Source organism: Monodon monoceros, unplaced genomic scaffold (genome assembly GCF_005190385.1).
Source record: "Monodon monoceros isolate NGI ecotype Baffin Bay Population unplaced genomic scaffold, NGI_Narwhal_1 Super_Scaffold_7, whole genome shotgun sequence".
Lineage (NCBI taxonomy): Eukaryota > Metazoa > Chordata > Mammalia > Artiodactyla > Monodontidae > Monodon > Monodon monoceros.
The window spans coordinates 21,634,691-21,653,594 of NW_021703784.1; the positions used below are offsets into that span (position 1 = coordinate 21,634,691).

General features: G+C 37.4%; 1 protein-coding gene across 2 annotated transcripts in view; it reads left to right on the forward strand.

The window, feature by feature from the left end:
- The first annotated feature begins 578 nt into the window (after positions 1-578).
- Positions 579-18,904, forward strand: part of RDX (radixin) — a 98,786-nt gene continuing 80,460 nt past the window's right edge. For both annotated transcript variants that reach the window (XM_029207879.1, XM_029207878.1), the window contains exons 1-2: positions 579-767; positions 14,084-14,157. In XM_029207879.1, the coding sequence (XP_029063712.1) occupies positions 14,146-14,157 (12 nt within the window). In that variant the 5' untranslated portion in view covers positions 579-767; positions 14,084-14,145. The remainder of the gene's footprint in view (positions 768-14,083; positions 14,158-18,904) is intronic.

The window sequence follows — 18,904 nt, forward strand, 5'->3', positions numbered from 1 at the left end:
TTGGGTAAATTCTGCAAAAATAATGTAAAGTTCTTTATTGCATGCATAAATTCCTCTAAGGCAGGTCTTTTTCTCTCTCCAGGTCCAGGATTTTCAAGCTGAACAGCCAAGTAACACGCTCGACTCGGTTCTGGATTCCCTCGGGGAAGAATTCCTCCTTGGGGGCGATAGAAACGCCCTCGGTGAGTTTTCTGGCACCAGCGGGAGTTTCAAGTTTCCACCCATCGAGGGGAGGCGGCGGGCCCACTCCCAGCTCCGGGTTGGGCGGCTCTTCTTCCCTGAGCATCGGGCTTAGCTCAAGCCCAGTCCTCCCCGGAAGGAGTCCCCCACCCCCGCGCTCTCCCTTTTTCCCTCGGGGCTCTGGAGCCGCAGCCCCGCCCTCGCGCGTCCCCGCCCGGGACTGGGACCCCTGGCGACGCTCCGCGCGGCGGGCGGCCGCAAGCCCGCGGGGCTGGGAGGGGCGGGGGCGGGGCGTGGGAGGTCTGGCGGCGGCGGCGGCTGCGGCGTTGCTGCTCGGGACGCAGCGCGAGGCCGGCCGGCCGGCCGGCAGGGGGAGGCGGGGGGCGTGGGGCAGCCCCGCCTTTCCCCCGAGGAGCCGCCAGGCAGCCATATTGCGGAGCTGTCTGCGGTGGCGGCGGCGCCTCTCGTCTCTCGCGGCCCATCGCTCTCTCCACCGCCTCTCCCTCCCTGCCGCAGCCGCGACACCCTGCGCCGCCGCGCAGCGCCCCGGCCACACTCAGGGCGGGAAGGAGCCGCCCACTCTCGGGGTAAGCCGCCGGCGCCCTGCCTTCCCCCACTCCCGTTCCCGGGCTTCGCGGGAGACGCTGAGGTGGCGGCGAGAAGTTTCGGGGCCCAGTGCTGCCCGGCGGCCGCGCCGCGAGGGCCGCGGTGTCGCTGCCCTAACAGCTCGGCTGGCCAGGCCGCATCCGGGGCCGCGGGAGCCGCGAGGCTCTGCCCGAGTCGTGGCTGCGGCCTGAACACGCCGGTGCGCGCTTCTCCTCCCTTCGGGCGTGGGTCCGCCTTCAGCGTCCGCCCCGGACCCCCTCCGCCTCGAGCTCGGTCGGGTTCCCGCCGATCGGGTGCGGCCCCGGGCTCGGCCTGGCTCGTCCCTTCTAGGCAGTTTGAGAATACAGATTTAAGCCTAGGAAAAATTACGTTTTGCCATGTAGGGAAGGAATTTATTACAACTTCTCCCCGGCCTCTAGTTTGAAAGTAAGGGTGTTGAATTACTAGAGAACGTGTGTTCCGCCCTGGTGGCAAAGGGATGTTGCATTACGGGGTTTGGGGCGCGAACCGCCCTCAGCCACCCGCACCCGCGCGGCGAGGGCCGCAGTTCTGGCCCCGGCCCTACCTGCTGCTTCTACTGCTGAAGGCGGCCTCCGAGCCCCATAACTTTCTTCGGCCTTTGAGGCAATCCAGTTTAGTATCTTAGACCCCAGTAGACTAGTTGAGGACATTACAGTCCCCCCTTCTTTTAAAGGGTTGTAAACTTAATTCCCGGGCTAACTTTGAAAGCGGGGGTGGGGGGCACTGCATTATTGCAGTTTAAATAGAGCACTTCACTTTTTATACAGATGTGGCATGGTTCTTTAACCATTCACAACATGTATTTAGCGTTCTTTACTATTAAGGAGTGGTTATTAATGAGGCTGGAAATAGGTTAAAAGTCAACTTCATCAAAGATACATTTTAAAATACAGTTGAGATTTGTGTAGAAGACATTTTAATGAGTTCTGTGGCACTAAGACGGGCATGATGTAAATGTAAAAACCCAAGATAATAAGGATTTATTTGATAAACGAGCACTTGGACTTAGACATTGCAATCTATTGTTTATGGAGCATACATTTTTTAGAACACTAAATACTCTTTTATATTTCGGACGGAGCTCTGAATGAACAATTGCCTTGTTCATTTTTCTGGATAAATAATGGCTTAATCCATTTGCCATAACAGCATTATTATCGATGTATTTAAGAAGAGAGACTAATATTCAGGATTTCATTAAAAAAAAAAAATTCAGTATTACATTACTTTAACCAGTGGGCTTTATCTTCCAGAGACTAATTACCTCAAATGTGGTAAAATGTATTGAATAAAACATTTTGAAGTTAATGGTATCCTGTAAAGTTGATTGCACTGACTTTGTTTCTTTTGCTAAACTACTTTTTTTAATATATGATGGGATTTAATAAACAGTACATTATTAGTGAGGAATGAATAGACATGCATTGAAATTCTTTACAGTTTTATTTAAATGAGACAAAATTTGTGGCATTTAGGAATGTTAAATTCTTGCCCTAGTGGATTATACATTGTTTTGTTCACTCCTGTATTCCCAAGCATGGCAGAGCATGTAGGAGAGGCTCAGAAGTTAAATGTAATTAATTTCAGCGTGGGGAAAGTATGTTTAGTCTGTCCTTTGTTTTGGACATTTGTATTAACTGGAAATTAACTGATATCCTTTTTTCTGTGGCGGTGAGAAATGACAGATTCTGCTGTTCTTTCTCTCTTTTGTTAAAACTCAGTCTCAGGGAGAGAACAAGGCTTATTTCTTCTTTTTTTGCTTCACTATTCCCAAGAGCAGAATTGGATTTTATTATTCATTTTTATCTTTGGCAGGCAGTTGAAATGAAAGTCTTTATGTACTTTTATCTTAATTTCAGTTCTCAATCTTCTAATGTAATCTGTGTATAGTCTAATACAATGGAGCCTAAAATCTTGAATGATGATGGGAGTCTTGTTTTTTCTTCCATTTTTAACTTGATTCAGTTCAACTTGTACAATTTAAAAATGGCAAATTTTAACCAATATTTCCCAAAGACCAAAGCCTAAAAAAATGTGTTCTATTAAGATTGTGAAGATAGCCATGTTGGTGAACATAACTTGATAGGGTAGAGTTAATATCATATCGTGCTATTGCTGTGAATCTGGGAAGTTGAGGAAGTCACCGTTTCTTGGATGGCTTGGACCTCCTGCAGACCAGGAGCTAGTGGGCACTTCTCACGACCCTGATATTATCCTTGGGGTACTGGATTTAGTGGAACTGGATTGGGTTGCTGTAGACTCCAGCTTTACAAGGTTATTTTAAACCTCATGGTGTTAAAAGGCCTTCAGGGAACTTCCCTAACTTATGCAGCAAGTATATCCTCACCTGTTGCGTGATAGAAATGGCCAGTCTGACCCCAGAGAGTTCCTGAATTTCTAGCCTCTTTCAGAAGAATCCTGCCTTTACTGTTCATATTAGTTCCTGGTATATTTTTCAATATTAATTTATAATGAACATATTTTAAACCATTTTTAAAGACTATAAAATTAATAAATTTTATGACAAAGTTAAAAAAACCCAGAAAGATGTTAAGGAAAAAGTAAAAGTTCTCCCCAGCTTCCCAGAACCCTCCCCCCACCACCTCTCCCAGTCCCAGTCTCTGTTTTTCAGAGGTAATTGCTATTAGCTATTCCTTGTAGTATATAGAAAATGCCAATATTTATGCAAGGGTAAACATATACTTTATATATATCCCTTATTTGCAATTTTAAAGTCTTTAAAAATGAGGTTATTTTGTAACAGACATTGAAAGGGTGTTTATTACTGTGTTGAGCATTAAGTAATTAGTATTTCTCGGATTTTCATCATTTGAATGAAATAAAAATGGAATTTCTGGTAATCTCAAGTGTTCATGTACATGTGCAAATTTTCTTGATTAATGATTGAAGATGAATTCACTTTTTTTTTTTTTCTTCTAGGATATGGTATATAACTGACACTGAAAAGTGGTGTCCTTTAAAAAAGGGTTTATGATTTTGGGTAGTGAAATGTCCCTATTATATATGTAGCTTTTTACCTGGGAACTGTTTGGAAAGGAAATATGGTCCATATGATTCAGTTCTTTGTTTCTTTGTTCCATTTAATGGTGAATCCTAGCTTTAACTTCCTGGAAGAGAGGGGTTCTTTCAGGTTAGTAGTTGTATAGGTTTTTTTTTTTCTTTGAATAACCAGTATGTTTAGAAACTCTTGCAAATTCACAAAGTTATTTTTTTCCTATTGCAGTATCAGTTACCTTTTAGAAGAATTCTAAAGTACATTTTATAGAGGCTAGTTATATATGTAAATACGGTATGCATATGAATAGGATGCTCTAGTAGCACTGGTTCCTTTTCTGCTTTTCTACATAATTTACAAACATTTGAAATAAGAAACTTTTGGGTTCTAGTAAAGTTGATTTATTTGAAAATGATATTCTCTTTACTGCTAACCATTTGGAGAAGAGGTCAGCAAACTGGTTTGAAGGCCACGTTCAGCCTACTACCTTTTTTGTAAACAAAGTTTTATGTGAACACATGATGGCTCATTGGTTTACATATTATCTATGGTTGCTGTTGTGCTACAACAACAGAGTAGTTGCAATAGAGGCTGTATGGGCCACAAAACCTAAAACGTTTACTTAACTTGGCCCTTTACAGAAAATATTTGCTGACCCCTGCTTTAAGGTATTATTCATACATTCAGACATTTATAATCATATGCCAGATATTCTTTGCATTTGTTCAGTAAGATAATGAGAACATCACACTCTAATGGGAATATACTTGTGCCATTTTGTATACCATAATCTGTTTTTGCTTAAGTGCTCTTTGTGTGTATAAACTGGAGTTCATATTCAGTGTAACCGTGTTGTAAGCATAGTCTTCTGTGATGTGAATTCTGGGTGTTTCTTGTTTTGTACTTTAAAAAAACCCTAAAACTTCTTGTTGTTTCTGTAAATTAACTAATAATCTTTTGATAAATTAAATTGTAACTGAAAATCCTGTTAGTACTCAGAATGATGTGGGTACGAGTATAATAGAGGGACCATTAATAAAAGGGAGAATGGGGACATAGGAAATCTCAGCCATGGTTAATTGAATCTAATCACCCTTTGGCTTTTATTGAGTGTGTGGGATGGACTAAACTTTGTTAGACATCATGATCGCTCTTGATATTTAAGCTGTCTCTAGAATCTAGACTTAAGGAAACTATAAAAACCTAGTTTGGTTATTAAGCAAAGTTGGTACATACAGTTGACACTCCACATCTGTGGGTTCTGCCAACCTTGGATTGAAAATATTTGGAAAAAAAATTCCAGAAAGTTCTGAAAAGTAAAACTTGAATTTGCCACATGCTGGCAAGTATTTACATAGCATTTACATTGTATTTACGATTGTTTGCATAGCATTTATATTGTATTAGGTATTGTAAGTAATCTAGAGATAATTTAAAGTATATGAGAGGATGTGTGTAGGTTATATGCAAATATAATATTTTATATTTATATATATGTATGTATGTATATAAATGTACATATATTTTGTGTAAGGGATTTGAGCATCCCTAGATTTTGGTATCTGCAGAGGGGTCCTGGAACCAATCCCCTGTGGATACCAAGGGATGACTATATACCTGAAGTTCTTACTATTTACATCTAATCGTCAAGCAGCATGATAATTGTAGATATTATTAAATGTGTCAAATTAGGTGGCCTTTAAGTTTAATTTGATTGTCAAATTATTATTTTTAATTTTTTAATTTTTATTTTTTACGGTACGCGGGCCTCTCACTGCTGTGGCCTCTCCCGTTGCGGAGCACAGGCTCTGGACGCGCAGGCTCAGCGGCCATGGCCCACGGGCCCAGCCGCTCCGCGGCATGTGAGATCCTCCCGGACTGGGGCACGAACCCATGTCCCCTGCATCAGCAGGCGGACTCTCAACCACTGCGCCACCAGGGGAGCCCTGATTGTCAAATTAAATGAGATTATTGAAAGAGACTTAGGTAGAGACGATAAAGGCCTGTATTTGGGAGACCTCATTGGGAGTTTTTTTTTTTTTCCTACCACGTTCATGGTTGCTGTCTCTTACAGCCTATTGCTTTCTAGTTTGCTCACTTTACAATGTAAAAGATGAGAGGAAAGTATTACCCTTGATAATAATCAAGTGAGTATTATATATGAACTTAATTTACCAACAAAATCAACAAACATCTGAGGCCTTACTGTGAGCCAGACACCATTCCAATTTCTCAATAGGGGGATTGAATATCTCAAAACTTAGAAACTTAGTGATAGAACTGCCATATAGCCTTATTGACTGCATGAGCGAATACTGTCTAATTTTAAAGATATTTAAGAAACATATTAACTTTATTCTGTTTCGAAAATAAGCTACTGTAGTATCTAGTGTTTCAAAACATATATAGAATTGTGAGAATTCCTCAGGTCAGTTTGAGACTTTTCTTCTTTCCTTCTACCTAGGTGACTTACATGAACCTATCTTTGTTTTTCCATTTTTAATCATTTCTTATATGAATTTTTGATGTTTCCTTAACTGTAAGATGAAGAAATTGGACTGGATTTAGTTTTCTTACCTTTTAGCATTTAAACTTAATTTTTGCAAATGGTAATGTATTGTTTTTATACCCTCCTAGGAAGCAATACAGGTATAGTGTTTCTTTTAAGTTTACAAAATTCATTTAGAAAAGAATTTAAATTCAGTGTAAAACTTTGTGCCTTATATTTGTTTTAAGTGCTGGAAATTTGCTTTGCATTTCCAGTAACGTGTGTATTGCTTTTAAATGTTGAATATGGGCTTCCCTGGTGGCGCAGTGGTTGAGAGTCTGCCTGCCGATGCAGGGGACACAGGTTCGTGCCCCGGTCCCGGAAGATCCCACATGCTGCGGAGAGGCTGGGTGCGTGAGCCATGGGCGCTGAGCCTGTGCATCCGGAGCCTGTGCTCCGCAATGGGAGAGGCCACAACAGTGAGAGGCCCGTGTACCGCAAAAGAAAAAAAGAAAGTTGAATATTTTATTTCCTTGAACAAAAGTCAGTTCCTACAAAAGCAAGCACTTAATACCTTATTTAGAACTGCATGCCACCCTTACAGGATATTAATTTACGGAGGTGACTATACCAGTATTAATGGGCACTTACAACAAGTCTTTAGAGGTAGTCTTTTTGACCTGAAAACAACAGAGGATAGAGCTTTAACTTCTTGAAAAGCTCTGGTAATTGGAATGAGCTTGTCTAAAATGATGTCAGAGGAAGGCAGAGTAGGATAGCCAAAAGAGCACAGGACTTGAATTTAGAAGGACCTATGACTTTGTTGACTAGCCTTATTACTTTGGGCAAGTGACTTATCTGAATCTTAATTTCCTTAATTAGAAGAACAAGGGATTGTGATACTTATCTTGGGCAGAGGGAGGAAGGGCAGTTATTAGGAAGATTAGATAATGTAGGTAGAGTGGCTGAAGAGTGAGCATTCTACAAATAATTCCATTTACTACCCTTATCCTTGCTTTTGGTCTTATTTCTTTTTTGCAAAATGGAACTAAAAATTCTTGTCCTCTGCTTCACTTGTGGAGTCACATGGCATTATACAGGTAAAAGTACATTATTATTGCTATTAAATTCAGTACTTAACAGAGCTAAAAAATTTAATAAGCATAATTCTTTGTATATTCGAGGTTTTAAAACTGTGGGTCTGTGAACTTGAATAGTGAAAAAATTGCATCTTTATTTACACATTTTCTTCTATTACGAATGTGGGCAGCAGTAGCAGATACTGTTTCTAATAGAAATTGCAGGTATTTTCATGATGCATAACTGTTATTGCAGATCTCAAATTGACATTTAATACTCATTATTACTTAAAGTTTAATTATTAGATACACTGGTAGATATTGTGATTTAAAGGTTAACAAAGAAGCATATATATTACTGTATTATAAATTTGTGCTTTTTATATTTTTGATATTATAATTCAGTATGATTGATTTTTTTAATGTAATATTGTATATTTTATTTTGTGCATTTAAAAATACTTTTCTAGGAAGGGGTTCATAGGCTTTACCAGAGGGGCCCATGTTGGAGAAAATAATGATTAAGAACTTTTTTTTGTAGATGCCATTATTTTGTTAATTTGACCGCCAGAATTACCTTATTAATTCAGTTTATACTTCTCTTTGTTACCCTGCTTCCCAAACCCACAGTAAGTTGGCAGAGGACTGCAGAGAGACCACAATTATGTTCAGAGAAGGTGTCTCAAAAGACAGAAAAATAAGTACAGTTAGGCTTGGGGAAAAGAAATTCTTAAGAGTAAAATTAGGCAGCCTGGTATAAATTATTGAAGCATCACTGTAGGCCCAGTATGGACAGACTTAACACCTGTTTAACCACCTGACAGGTGGGGAGAGTCTGTTGTTGTGTCACTGACTAATAGAGCTCAAGGTGTTAAGCGTGAGGCTGTTTTTTTCATTGTACTTCAGAAAAGAGGCTGTTTTAGGGTCACCCTCAGAGTTAAAGGACAAAGAGAATGTTTTATGTGAATATTTTGTCTGAGAAATGTGGCACTGTGTTTAAGTACGTATTCATACGTTTTCTGGAAATGGGATATATATATGCTGGTGGCATCTCTTAATACTGCTTGCCGTGACTGTGCTTCATTGGTTCTGTGGGAGTCAGTGTGGAAAAGAGGTAGGGTAAGACCACTTTAAGAAATTTAGGAAGAGTGGGGAGGAAGGAGTAAATTTTGTTTCAATAATTATTTATTATGAGGGTAGAGGGGAGAAGAGTTGATATTTATTATACATCATTGATATACAGCGGTTTAGGTGATTATGGTGTCATTTCTTTAGAAGAAAAGAAGGCACAGAAACAGTTTTCAAGATGAACCAGTTAGAGGTACAAACTCAGGACATATATCTAGGTACCTTGGCTTTTCATGTGACATTTTATTAAATTGTCCATTCTACTACTAACAGATGCCATTTTCAAGGAAAATAATATGCTAATACAATCAAAGGAGGACTAGAAATGTACTATTGAGGTTAAATAATATCGTGATATAAATATTTTTTAATCACTAAATTGGCTAAAAACTTAGGTTTTAACTACATTTATACGCAGCTTCATCCTAAAAAATTTAAGGTAGAATTCTTATGTATGTCATGAGATCTTATGCATAAACTGATATATAGACAATTTAGTGAAATATATTTTTAAAATTCTTACCTGATTTTTAAAATTAGTAACTTAACAAAAATAAGACCCTGATTAGTATTAAGTGCTCAGTTCTGTATATCCAAATATCCTTTGTAAGGGTACCTGTTTTTTTACTTTTCACTTATCCTTATGTAAATGTTGACACAGTTTGTCCCCCTTGTTATCACATAATTTCAGCATTAATTGTGATTTTGATTTTAATCATTGGCTGTTATAATATCTTTGTACTGCTGAGAACATCTTGGTACAGATTACTTTGTTTTATATTTATTTATTTGTGGTATATTTAGGAGAGAACACTGGTCTGAAAATACACATTTTTAGAAGCTTCTTTTTGTTAGGCCCCTCACTTCCCCACAGTTCATATAGATCATTTAGGCTTGTTGGAGATTTTAAAAGCTTAATGTGTATAAACTTGGTTTTGTATATGTTGGCCTGGGATATATTTGTACTTTTCACCAGAGCACTCATATTAAACCTAAAACTTTAATGTGGATTATTTTGCTTGAAACGTCCTTTTCTATAGAGTATAACTTGAAGTAACTCTAATATAGAAAACTGGGATAAATTATTTCTTAAAGGAAAAGGAAAAAACTCTACCTTTATTTAGTTTCAGTATTTGAGTAATACAAAACTTAAGAAATTCTGTGAAACCTGACATACGTAATGCTTATTTACCTGCCTAGCTGGTCCTATGTTTGATGAGTACTCTTTCTGTAATTTGAGTGCTGTAACTTAGTTTATAGTCTGGCATCCAGTTAGTGTTCACTTTTTCCCTTTGTTCTTCCTTACCAGTGAGAGATGGCACAGGAAGGGCAGAGCAGCCAAATGGTTTAGCAAACAAGAATGATCAGTACATGAGCAAGCTGTCTTGAGTATCTGCTAACTTCTTTAGGGTGTGGCCATGGGGCCTGATATGGTAATGGAATGCTAAATCAAGAAGGTAATGTAAAAATTGATCTAGGACAATTAAAATTCCTGGTACTGTACGCTGGTAGGAGCAAACCTGAAATACCTCTATAGGGAGACATAGACAGCTCAGGGCTTGCAGGAATCCCACACTGGGGAGTGGGTTAGGGACATGAGCTTTCTGTCCAAAATTACAAACTCCATAAAGAAATAAGTCATAATGAACTGGAAATAGAAAATTTTATAGTGACATAAAATAAACATTATAGGGGTAAAAGGAGGATTCAATACAAATTATAAAATATTATAGGAGTAAAAGTAGGATTCAGTACAAATTATAAAATAGTATAGCATTAAAGTTTTTTTTGAAAGACCAAAAGTGAATTTCTAGAAATTAAAATATATAATCACTGAAAATTTAAACTAGTGGACAGGTAAACCATTAAGAACACCTGCAGAGAATTAGTGAGTGGAGGAATGTTGAAGAGAGGTAAATAGAGGGAAAGTGTGAAAGAGTAGGCATGGATTGGAGAATAAGATATCCAGTATGTATCTAATAAGAATTGCTGAATGGGAGAGACAATGGCTAATAATTTTCCAGAATTTAAGAAAAGCATGAGTCTTCAGAATAAGGAAGCTTACCAAATCTTGAACAAGATAAATAAAAGCAAATCTGAAGAACACACACACACATACACACACACAAAATCTTAAAGGAAAGCAGAGAGAAAAGGCATATTACCTCAGAGAAATTAGTTAAATTGCCAGCAGACTTCTCCTCATCAGTAACAGATGCCAGAAGAAAACTAATATCTTCCAAATGCTGAAGGAATAACAGTTACTTTAGAATTCTATATGCAACTGAATTATTACTTAATGAAAAAAGGAAATATTCATTAGATATAATAATTCTAAACCTTTACTCACTTAATAACATAGCCTAAAAGCATATAAATTAAAAACTGGCAATTTATAAGAAGAAATTAACATCCACAATCTGAGTTGGGAAAATTCAATACATTTTTTCTCAGTTTGATTAGACTAAACTTTGAGAGTAGAGAGGCTATAAACAAAAGATTAAATACTTACTCTGGCTTGATCTAACTTATCAGATGCAAAACATACATTATTTTCATTTATAGCTGGGAAAATCAAAAAAGAAATGAGGGCTTCCCTGGTGGCTCAGTGGTTGAGAGTCCACCTGCTGATGCAGGGGACACGTGTTCGTGCCCTGGTCCGGGAAGATCCCACATGCTGCGGAGCAGCTGGGCCCGTGAGCCATGGCCGCTGAGTCTGCACGTCTGGAGCCTGTGCTCCACAATGGGAGAGGCCACAACAGTGAGAGGCCCGTGTACCGCAAAAAAAAAAAAAAAAAAAAAAAAGAAATGAAACTGACCAAGCACAAAACATAAAGGAAATCTTAATGAATTCTTTGACTAGAGTATATAGTAAACTTAGAAATAAATAATAAAAAGACAGCACTCTGCCCCCAGGCCTCTGACCTTCTATTTGAAAATTTAAAACTTATTAGCAGTCAGTAGAAATCATAATTGGGAACTGAAACACCTAGAGCTAAACAATAATGAAAATATATATAAAAACCTATGTGGGAAGCCACTAAAGTGATACTTAGAAAAATAGTGGAGTTTTTTTTTTTTTGGAGTTTTAAATATAAGGTATTTTTTCCCAAAATTATTCCCTCCAAAAGGAGATTTATATTTGTTTCATAGGAACTGTCTCATTGCAAGATGTTCTCTTTCTCTTGAGCATGGAAGTACTGTTTAAGAAAGGCACATTGACCTGAAATGCCTTTACTACATGTCAGTTTGGAAAGCTCATGGAGCTCATCTGATAAGTGATTTAAATGAAAAAAAGAGGCTAAGAAGTCTAGAGGAGATCTGGTTTTAAGTCACTTAAAAATAACACATCTAGTTATACTGTGGGTATTAAAATATATTCCAACAATACGAATAGGAAAAAATAACGTCCTACTAATGTTTTCTATAAATGGGTAATTGTGGCTTGGGATGAAAATGTTAATTTTAGTGATAGATTCAAAAAGTACTTTATGTAATCTGGAAAATTTACTGTGTTTCAGAAGTTTGATATAGATGCTCATGTCTGGTGTGTGAGGAATTTAGATTATTTTACATAATCAGATGATAATTACTTGAAAGTAGTCTTACTGGCAAAATAGGGAGATCATTTCATGTTTGGAATTGCCTTATGGTGGGACATATTTAGTTTGTGACCTTAATGCATGTTATTAGAAAAAAAGATTAGAAATTACTTAGGTAAACTTTCAAGTTCAGGGATTAGAATATGAGCCTCAGAGTAAAAGCCAATTAATGAGAAGAAAAATGATGAGAAAAAGGACAGCAATTAACAAAACAAAAATAAAAGAAACAAGAAGATCAACAAAACTGAAAGCTGGTTTTTAGACCAATAAATGAAGCAAACTTCTGGCAAGATTAATCAAGCAAAAGCTAAGGCAAAAATTAACAGTATTAGGAATGGAAAGGGGATCATAACTGTAGATGTAGTAGAGATACAAAAAAAATCAGGAGAGAATACTATGAATAACTATAGAAATATGTCACCAAAACTTGTGGAAAAAGCAGATTTGACTGTGGGGTGTAGGGATTTAAGCCATGTTTTAGCCATGTTGTATTTGAGGTATCATTTAGATATTGAGCAAGCCAAGTTAGCCAAGCAAGTCTGGAGATACAGATTTGGGAGTTACTAGTTTATAAATGATGTAAAAGGTTGGTTTTTGAGGCTGATTTAAGACCTGAGATGAATTTGATAGTAGGGGTGAAAAGAGGATTTAGAAGTGGAAGATAGGACTGAAGTACAGTTAGGTTCATGAAGGTAGGTGATTGTAGGTAGGGAATATTTATCTATCATTTCCTAGCTAAGAGTTAGGAAATGAGGAATTTAATACTTCTAACTGAATTTCATAGCCCTTTGTATTAGATGAGAAATTTCTCTTGATGCAGTTCCCTGTATGGGGAGAGGTTCATTGACATGTGATTGGCTAAAATTTAGAGAAATGACCTTACTTTGATCCTTTGTTTTTATTTCAATTTGGAGAATTTTCAGTTTTTTTAATAATAGTATCTTAAAAAGCAATTGATAATATATTTTTAAAATACAAAAGTAATTCTATATTAATTTAGTCGATAGTGTAATGAATAAAAATTTCTTGGCAAAGATATTACTTATATAAGCTGATTTTCAGGTAATTAATATATTTCTTACTATAGGTTTTCAAATTGGAATGATAATCATTTTTTTCTGGACAACTAAATGGTTAAAAATGTTACATCTTTTGGTAGGTTTGTAGGGGGAAAATCCAATTTTGTTAGATGTTTGTGAGAACATTTACCCTGAAATAGTCCATTGTTTTTCCTGGATTAAGATTTACTTCTTTTGCCTGAGTGTGAGAATATATAATTTAACATTGGTCTTCAGGACAATTCTGTATATCCGTGAAGACCATTAGCTTGCTGATGAGTAGCATGCAGATTACTACTGTGCAGACTATGGCTGTTTTATCTACCTTAGGTGAAAAAGTTACTCTTAATGTTATTTGTCTCTACTTGGACTTTTAAACTTTCAAGGAGGAAAAATAATTTTCTTTAAAAAGTTATCTTTTTGTAGTTTACATTAATCAGTATTTACTTTTTTGTCTTTGGCAGTACAGAAGAAAGGTTGAGAAGTGTTCCTGAATTCATTTCTTTAGAATCTGAATCTATCTGTTCTCTTCTTTGCCGTCCCTCTTCTCTACCAGTCTGGGTATAATAGGGGCAAACTTGACTCAGAAAGAGAAAGCATTTGGCCCTTAGTAATATTTCCTTTGCTATGTGTTGTCTGTAATTAAATTAAAACTTTTAGTTGATGATTGAGGTGCTTTATACTGTGTTATTTGAGATGTGTGCTGTTTTAAATCACAGATACAAGTATTTTAAAAGAATGTGAATAATAGAAGACATTGAAAATTAGAATAAAATGAGCTCCATGTTAATTGTAACATTTTAAAATGTTAGTTTAAAGTTTTCTTTATACAAATTATATTGTTAAGCAAAAACATTACTATATAAAAAGATAATAGATCAATTATGCTTTCTTTTCTTTAACAGAAGAACAACAGAATTCATAAAAGTGAAGAATTTTTAAAGAGGGTGACAAAAAGAGAAGGAAAATGCCGAAACCAGTAAGTGTATTTTATTACTTCTGACACTGCTTACTTAATAAAATATCAGTGGCATTAAGTTCCTTTCGAAACAAGGCAAAGTATTATGGTAGAGTTTTGGGGGGAAAAAAAGCACTGATATTACTGTTGTTTGTTTTAGATTAATGTGGCTGGAGTATGGTGTTATGTGGGCCAGTGATGAAGAGGTTTAGGTGACACTGTAATTAAGATTACTACAGGTTGTGGGGTCAAACTTAGTTCTTATCCTTGCCCTGCCACTTAACCTGACTGACCTTTGTTAGATTAGTTCAGTCTCTCCAATTCTTAATTTCTTCACATATAAAATGGAGATATAATTAGTTACTTATTGGAGAGTCTGGTGAGGATTAGAAGATCCTGGTACATATACATTCAGTGCTTAGTAAAAAGTAACTTAGTGTTAAACAGGAGAAAATAATGAGAGGTCAGAAGGATCCATGCAGTATTAATTTTCTCATAATTCTAGCTTTGATGCTAGTGATACCAGTGCTGATATTATATATAGTCCTAGATTTTTGATTTAATGGTATATATGTGATCATTTTATTAAGTTTTATAATTATATAATTTGTGACTAAGGTTTATTCTTTTATCTTAGGATAAATGTACTTTTCTTCATCTAACAAAATAGGGGTTTTTTTTTTTTCAAGAATTTTTTGGCCAGTTATCTTTTTAAGAAAATAATTGGTTGTGGTTATTTGAATTTTCTGGCATGAATGTCACTTTCGAATTACTTTTAAACATTTAGCAGGTAAAAAAGTGCATTGTTGGAGGGAGAGAAGAATAAAAGGAAGTGAAAGGCATAATCAGTACAAAGCAAGAATTAAATTTTTCTATTTGCAGATGACATAATTATGTAAATAACCTGGAATTTACAAAACAACTATTAGAACTAATAACAGAATTTAGCAAGATTGTTGGACATAAGGTTATATTTTTTAAAAGTCAGTTTTCTGTTTTATATACTAGCAGCAAAATTCAAAAAATGAAATAATTCCATTTGTAATAGCATTGAAAACATAAAGTATTTAGGAATAACTTTACAGATGCTGTACAAGATCTCTATGCCGAAAACTTATAAGTACTTAAAAAGACTAAAATGTATACAAAAATAAACGTTGGTCATAGATATGTCTAGAAAATATTACTACAATGTCTGTTCTCCCCAAATATATTGGTAGATTGAATGTAATTCTAATCAGTTGAATCCCTTTGGTTAAAATTGACTAGCTGATTATAAAATGTTTATGGAAGAGCCAAAACTTACGTGGAATAGCTAAAGCAATAGCTAGTGGGAAGCAGCCGCATAGCACAGGGAGATCAGCTCGGTGCTTTGTGACCACCTAGAGGCGTGGGATAGGGAGGGTGGGAGGGAGACGCAAGAGGGAGGGGATATGGGGATATATTTATACATATAGCTGATTCACTTTGTTGTACAGCAGAAACTAAGAAAGCATTGTAAAGCAATTATACTCCAATAAAGATGTTGAAAAAAAAAAGAAAAGGGTGGGGTTTCCCTGATGGCACAGTGGTTAGAAGTCCGCCTGCCAGTGCAGGGGACACAGGTTCGAGCCCTAGTCCGGAAAGATTCCCAATGCGGCGGAGGAACCAAGCCGATGTGTGACAACTACTGAGCCTGAGCTCTAGAGCCTGTGAGCCACAACTACTGAAGCCCGTGTGCCTAGAGCCCGTGCTCCACAACAAGAGAGACCACCACAGTGAGAGGCCCGCACACTGCAACGAAGAGTAGTCCCCACTCGCTGCAGCCAGAGAAAAGCCCTCATGCAGCAACGAAGACCCAGCACAGCCAAAAATAAATAAATGAATTTATTTAAAAAATAAAATAAATAAAAGAAAAAAACAAGGGTGGAGCACTTATACTCCTGGATTTCAACACTTATTTTCAGGCAACAAAAATAAGACAGTGTGGCATTAAAATATTAGATAATAGGATCAGTGGAACAAATATACATCTCCACACAATGTTGTCACACAATTCAATGGGGAAATAAATTCTTTTCAAGAAATGATGTTGGAACAAAGAGTTATCCATACAGAAAAATACGAATCTTGACTCTTACATCACAGTTTACACAAACAACTAACTCTGAATGGATCACAGGCCTAAATTAAAAGGCCCAAACTATAAAACTTCTAGAAGAAAATAGAAAACATTTTTGCAGTCATGGGGTAGGCAAAGATTTCTTTGATAGTACACAGAAAGTTTGAAGCATTAAAAAAAAAAATTGAACATCAAAATTAAAAAGTTTGCTATTTGGAGAAAGGAGCCCGCATTTCTGTAGAGCAGGAGCTCCTGGCTCGGGGTCTCTTCCCTCTGCCGTCATGGAACTGCCCCGGAGCCTGAGGGGAGGCGGCCTCCCTGAGGCTGCCAGCTCTGGAGGGGCCCCGGCAGCCGAAGCCGCGACAGTCATCGGCACCACGGGCAGGCCATGTGTATGAAAGTCTCTTGGTGCTGCGGCCAGGAGTCAGTGCTGTGCCTCTGAGGTGGGAGAGCCAACTTTAGGACACTGGTCCACAAGAGACCTCCCAGCTCCACGTAATTTCAAACAGCAAAAATCTCCCAGAGATCTCCATCTCAACACCAACACCCAGCTTCACTCAACGACCAGCAAGCTACAGTTCTGGACACCCTATGCCAAACAACTAGCAAGACAGGAACACAAACCCACCTATTAGCAGAGAGGCTGCCTAAAATCATAATAAGTCCACAGACACCCCAAAACACACCACTAGACGTGGACCTGCCCACCAAAAAGACAAGATCCAGCCTCATCCACCAGAGCACAGGCACTAGTCCCCTCCACCAGGAAGGCTACACAACCCACTGAACCAACTTTAGCCACTGGAGACAGACATCAAAAACAACGGGAACTACGAACCTACAGCCTGCAAAAAGGAGACCCCAAACACAGTAAGGTAAGCAAAATGAGACGACAGAAAAACACAGCAGATGAAGGAGCAAGATAAAAACCCACCAGACCTAACAAATGAAGAGGAAATAGGCAATCTACCTGAAAAAGAATTCAGAATAATGATAGTAAAGATGATCCCAAATCTTGGAAATAGAATAGAGAAAATGCAAGAAACATTTAACATGGACCTAGAAGAAGTAAAGATGAAACAAGCAACGATGAACAACACAATAAATGAAATTAAAAATACTCTAGAAGGGATCAATAGCAGAATAACTGAGGCAGAAGAGCAGATAAGTGACCTGGAAGATAAAATAGTGGAAATAACTACTGCAGAGCAGAATAAAGAAAAAAGAATGAAAAGAACTGAGGACAGTCTCAGAGATCTCTGGGACAACATTAAACGCACCAACATTCGAATTATAGGGGTTCCAGAAGAAGAAGAGAAAAAGAGAGGGACTGAGAAAATATTTGAAGAGTTTATAGTTGAAAACTTCGCTAATATGGGAAAGAAAATAGTTAATCAAGTCCAGGAAGCACAGAGAGTCCCATACAGGATAAATCCAAGGAGAAACATGATAAGACACATATTAATCAAACTGTCAAAAATTAAATGCAAAGAAAGCATATTAAAAGCAGCAAGGGAAAAACAACAAATAACACACAAGGGAATCCCCATACGGTTAACAGCTGATCTTTCAGCAGAAACTCTGCAAGCCAGAAGGGACTGGCAAGACATATTTAAAGTGATGAAGGAGAAAAACCTACGACCAAGATTACTCTGCCCAGCAAGGATCTCATTCAGATTTGATGGAGAAATTAAAACCTTTAGAGACAAGCAAAAGCTGAGAGAGTTCAGCACCACCAAACCAGCATTACAACAAATGCTAAAGGATCTTCTCTAGGCAAGAAACACAAGAGAAGGAGAAGACCTACAATAACAAACCCAAAACAATTAAGAAAATGGGAATAGGAACATACATATCGATAATTACCTTAAATGTAAATGGATTAAATGCTCCCACCAAAAGACACAGACTGGCTGAATGGATACAAAAATAAGACGCAAATATATGCTGTCTACAAGAGACCCGCTTCAGACCTAGAGACACATACAGACTGAAAGTGAGGGGATGGAAAAAGATATTCCATGCAAATGGAAACCAAAAGAAAGCTGGAGTAGCAATTCTCATATCAGACAAAATAGACTTTAAAATGAAGACTATTAGAAGAGACAAAGAAGGACACTACATAATGATCAAGGGATCGACCCAAGAAGAAGATATAAAAATTGTAAATATTTATGCACCCAACATAGGAGTACCTCAATACATAAGACAAATACTAACAGCCATAAAAGGGGAAATCGACAGTAACACATTCATAGTAGGGGACTTTAACACCCCACTTTCACCCATGGACAGATCATCCAAAATGAAAATAAATAAGGAAACACAAACTTTAAATGATACATTAAACAAGATGGACTTAATTGATATTTATAGGACACTCCATCCAAAAACAACAGAATACACATTTTTCTCAAGTGCTCATAGAACATTCTCCAGGATAGATCATATCTTGGGTCACAAATCAAGCCTTGGTAAATTTAAGAAAATTAAAATTGTATCAAGTATCTTTTCTGACCACAACACTATGAGACTAGATATCAATTACAGGAAAAGATCTGTAAAAAATACAAACACATGGAGGCTAAACAACACACTACTTAATAATGAAGTGATCACTGAGGAAATCAAAGAGGAAATCAAAAAATAACTAGAAACAAATAACAG